The 5,060-nt window shown below is 39.3% G+C and overlaps 1 protein-coding gene across 1 annotated transcript in view; it reads right to left on the reverse strand.

Moving 5' to 3' along the window:
• Positions 1-494: 494 nt before the first annotated feature.
• Positions 495-5,060, reverse strand: part of LOC104616896 (radial spoke head protein 6 homolog A-like) — a 6,595-nt gene continuing 2,029 nt past the window's right edge. Inside the window, exons 3-6 of the mRNA XM_010282059.1 lie at positions 3,630-4,385; positions 2,331-2,472; positions 1,381-1,498; positions 495-735 (exon numbers count right to left, since the gene is read on the reverse strand). Coding sequence (XP_010280361.1) covers positions 495-735; positions 1,381-1,498; positions 2,331-2,472; positions 3,630-4,385 — 1,257 coding nt within the window. The remainder of the gene's footprint in view (positions 736-1,380; positions 1,499-2,330; positions 2,473-3,629; positions 4,386-5,060) is intronic.

The raw sequence follows: 5,060 nt of genomic DNA on the forward strand, positions 1-5,060 counted from the left end.
AGGGCAGCGGTGCTGCAGGCTGGAAGGGAGCGGTTGGCCGTACGCGGCCAGTCGCTGAATAAGCCATCTGCCGAATACGTGAAGGTGACATTGTTACCTACGTATGTTTGGGTGTTTTTTTTTTTTTTTTTTTAAGTAGAATTTATATAGGTATTGAAGTGCGGGTTAGAAAACCAACGTGAACGTTTGGTGGATGGCAGCTACCTGGTTGAAAGCAGAATTATTTTAGGAAAGGGAAGCAGACTGTTTGCCTGCTTTTCTGAAAAAGGCTGCTTTATTGTGTGGTCGTCTGGTGAAAGCAATGCAGTTTCACGCCAGCGTGGGTGGGCTTGCAGGGCAGGGAGGGAGGGGAAGGTAGCTGTAAAGAAGAGCCTGCAGAGGTCAAAAAAGAAGGCACACTCCAATTGCATTTCTTTTAAGATCAAATCATTCATGACTAATTTATGAAAATACCATTCATGTTCAAACTTTAAAAGTATGTTTTCCCCTGTATTTTAATCATCCTCCTCCTCTTCATCATCTTCAACATCATCCTCCTCTTCCTCTTCCTCAGCTGCAACTAAGGCTTCTTCCCTCGCAGCCTTGAAAGCCAGTTCCTCCTCCAGAGTGGGGTCTCTTGTCTCAGTGATTTCTGGCCCGCTGGGGTATTCTGTTTGCACAGGCGGAGGCAGGGCAGGGGTGTGGGTCTCTGGACTGTATTTGTGACCCCACCCAAAGTAGATGTTGTCAAATTTCCTGAGAAAGAAAAGTGAAAGATCACACGTTCTTCTCCCAACAAAATATCAGCGGAGATATTGGCAGGCTTCCTTACTCTGCTGTGCAAAAAGTCACTGTGCTGCAGATATCCTCTAACAGAAGTATTTAAAAGACAGCACCTCTTTTTAACTGCTGTAACTGTTGATTAATAATGTAACTTCCACTTAAAAATCTCCAGATGCTAAAATGATGAAGGCTGTACTCTGTCACTGCACTGTATCGTGATACAACTCCAAATTCACGTTGGTAACAATAGTGCCATTTCAGACACTAACCCCAGTGCCCACTAAAAAGCACATAGAGGTAATGACTGTACCATGTGTGGTGGAAGCAAATTAACATTAGAATCACAGAATGTAGCTGAATATAGGTTTTAAATCAAGGGCTGTGGCCAAATACTGACCGGACATTTATACCCATTAACTTTATACTAGCCCTTCCAACTATTATTCATTTTCAGTCTTAAATTACTGTTGCTGTGCACATTTAAGTGGCCTTGTCCGACAGTCTCTGGAATAGTTAGAAGTAATGAATTATTAATAAAGCACCTTCGACTTCATTAGACAGGTATCTGTGTTTAGCATACACAGTCTGTGTTTGTAACCATGTCAACTAGCTACTCACTTGCCAGATGCAAAGGCATATGCTCCAGGCCATCGGTTAGACTGGAGGATTGCAATAGCATATTGTGGGATCAGGTTTGTAGAAGGCTGAGCTGTCCAAGCAGGGATGTTTTGAATTCCTGGAGGCAGCAAAACACACACAGTCTATGAATAAATTGACTTATGAGCCTCTACAAAATATGTAAGACTAAGCTACAAGACTTTCACAGAATTCAAGCAACAGTTGTAGTAAGTCGCATATTTGAAGAGCCGGAAGTCAGAAACAGTAAATGTATGTGCTGCATTTAAACAGGTGGTTTGGATGTATGAGTAGGTAGCACAGAAGTGCTGATAGAGCCACATACAGAAAAGATCATGCTCCCAAAATTCAGTAGTGCTCACCGCTGTTCCTTTTGTCAAGGACTTTTTACCACTTTTGGATAAATTATATAGTTATATTTCACCTTGATCAAAGAATGGAGAGTAGGAAAATAATTTACTATTGATGTAATCTAATATTCAAGTTCCCATATTCCCATGATTTGCTGCAGTAATACGCTACAGGATCTAAATTCTTGTTTGTATATCTATGCATGTGTGTACATACATATATCTTTATTTACCTGTGCAGACACAGGTTTTTTTTTGTCTAAAAAGATGATGTACAAATAGCTGAATATATTTCACATAGTGAGTTGTCTTGAACTTGCAGTAGCCTGACAAGTCTGAGGTATTTTTTCCCTTTATTCTCAACAAGATTGTTAACAGGTAAACCCAATTATTTCAGTTCTAATGTCAATACTGTTTACCATTTTGCTTTTGATCAATTTTGTAAAAGAATGTGCTTACCCTACAGGACAAACTATATTGCTCCATGAAGCATCAGAGTGCTATAACTTCAGATATTTACTACCTAAACGCCAACATTCCTAGTGGCTCTCTATCAAAAACTTCATATTCCATGAAGAATACCTTCATCTTCAGAGAGTGGAGTGAGAAGAGGAGGTCCTATTTCTTGCTGTAATTCATCTGGATCCTCTGCTTTCTCCTCCTCTTCACCTTCTTCTTCTTCTTCCTCTGATTTTTTAAAAGGATTAAGCCAAATACAGCGGCCCTATAATTGATGTGGAAAAATAATAAATGCATGTAACGACTGAAAGAATGCAAACCAGTTAAAACAATTGGCTCAGGCACAGGCACACACAGTCAAGGGGGGGAAGAAAAATATATATTTCATAATTGGTGTACTGCTGGCAGAATATTGTATCCTGTTGGCAGAGCATTTCCTATATCCCTCATTCCTCCCTCATCCTTGCTTGCTATTTCAGAATAACCTCATACCTCTTTCATCAGCTTTTTTTTTTTTGGTAGTCTTTAGTTCCTTCCCAGTTTGGTTTGTATCCTTGCTAGATTAGCAGTTACTGCAAACTAAGAGGCTACCGCTTACAGACGTTGCCCCTTCCTTTTAAAGTTTGCCTTGGTATAGCTGCCAGTCAGAGAAACACAACAAAATGTTCTTAAGATTCTAATGCATATAGATTTTATTTTTTCAACTATTGTTTTTCTGGTAATAATTTTAAACCTTATTTCCTACCATTTGTTGTTATTTTACATGAGCATTCTTGAATTTGGAGACAGGCCAGCAAGTCATCCAGCAATGATCATCAAATTAGTAATACCTCTTTCTAGCACTAGCCTGATATCGTGAATATTTTATGCTACAATTTTATTTACAATATTTTGGTTTAAAGCTTTTTTATTTGCTTGTATCACAGAAGAAAGTAAGCAACAAAAAATAAACCAGAAAAGAATATCAACTAAGTTCCATTTAGCATATAGTTATAAGCTATCTGCATTCTAGCATCCTACACAAGAAAAGACAATCTAAAACATTTTTGTCAAGTAAGGACTTCAAAAGAGAAAACCTCATATAGAAGATTACTGGAGATTATTGTAATCTATCAAGGCCTAATTCCATACTGTTATCTAAAGTTAGGTTTTGATCTCAAGAACACACTACTGAAAAAAGTAGTTACACCTAGAAGGCTTCTAAATATATAGATATATATTAAATAGTATATGCTCTATGTAAATATGTGCAACATATTTATATATTAAATATATTTTAGGTAGAAAAATATTTCAGTACAATACTATTTCTGGTGAATAGTTCAAATGTGCAGGTGAGGAGTTTCATTTACATTCTGAAACCCTACGAGTAGTACAATGTGAAAGGTATCCGCGGTCCAGGTGAGCTATGCCCAAACATACCTGCTTAAGAATACTCTGTACATGGTGTACCCACGCGGAGAGAGAATCCACCATTTCAGCCACAGAAAGAGGCTGAAAATCAGGGTTTTCTTCGTATGTATCTCTTCCTCCTCCCCCCTCCTCCTCTTCATCTCCTTCTTCCTCTGCAAACTGGTAGAATCCAATGGGAGAGATTTGGGGTCCTGCTGAGATACGAGCTATCTGTGCACGCAGGTAATTGGCCTCATTTCCAGGGAAAGGAGGAAAGCTCACAACAGGAGCATCCAGCCTACCAGTGAAGAACTTCTTGATTTTCCTGGCACAGACAATCTGGGCTGGCGTCACTGGAGGTAACTTCACCCAGGGTTTGCCTGGCTCATTACAGACAAAGTAGACATATTTATTAGCCCCAGTCCCATTTTGTTCTTTTGGGATGACAGGTGGGGGCTTATAGGTGGACTTCGGTGGTTCATCTTGTTTTTCTTTCTCCTCATCTTCATCTTCGACTTCACCCATCCCTTTCCCTCCTTCCTCAATAACTTCTTCCTCTTCTGTTTCCTCCTCCTCTTCCCCCTCATGGTACTGTACTTCAGCTATAATATAGTTCATCTCCAGGCCCAAAATTTTGCCCCAGAAGCGACAGGTCTGGATTGGCTGAACACTAATTAGTTTTTTAAGGGCAAGGAATATGAGATAGGATTCATCTTTGCTCAAGCCAATTCCAGCCTGTTCAAAATAAAAGGCTGTTTCCATCACATTAGGTAGAGGGGTCTCTCCCTGTGAAAGAAGATCTGGAGTTAGAGCTGAAGAATAGTATAATTACCTATTTGAAAAATTAAATGTTATCCACGGAATGTTACGCTTCGCTTTCCTGTAGTGCTACTCATTCTGTCAAAGTAAGTGCTTTGCAGACATTCATTCACTACATCTTTGACTATCATTTAGAAAAATGTTAAGGGTAGGAAGAGAACACTGATGAACTGCAGCTTTTAGAACACAGGATTTCAAAATTCAAACTCCTAATTACTGCAAAATAAGGAAAGTCAGAATTCTTACACAGGATCTACAAAGAACTTCAGTGCTAGGGTTTGTCAGCTATGTAAGAGGCCTTGATACTTGCAAACAGTGTCACTGTGTTCTCTTGTGTTTGTGTCAGATGCATTTGGCGAAAATATAATACATATTTTATATATTTAGACACTAGACCAGCAATATTTCTCCGGAGTAAATGTTGTTGTTTTGAAACCCTTGGCATAAAGCTCCCTGCATTTTTTTAAATACTGGCCCCTGCTCTTACTGAAGTTCATAACGACTCCCGCTGGCTTCAGTGGAAGCAGAACTAGGCCAATAATGAAGATTTCATTAAGTATCTCCATTTCCTTTATCACCCTTCTGTCATTTCATGGGGGTGGGTGATTATATCACACAGACAAAGGTATTAGAAGTGTAGGG

This window comes from Phaethon lepturus, unplaced genomic scaffold (assembly GCF_000687285.1).
Source record: "Phaethon lepturus isolate BGI_N335 unplaced genomic scaffold, ASM68728v1 scaffold35892, whole genome shotgun sequence".
In the NCBI taxonomy this organism is placed as follows: Eukaryota; Metazoa; Chordata; class Aves; order Phaethontiformes; family Phaethontidae; genus Phaethon; species Phaethon lepturus.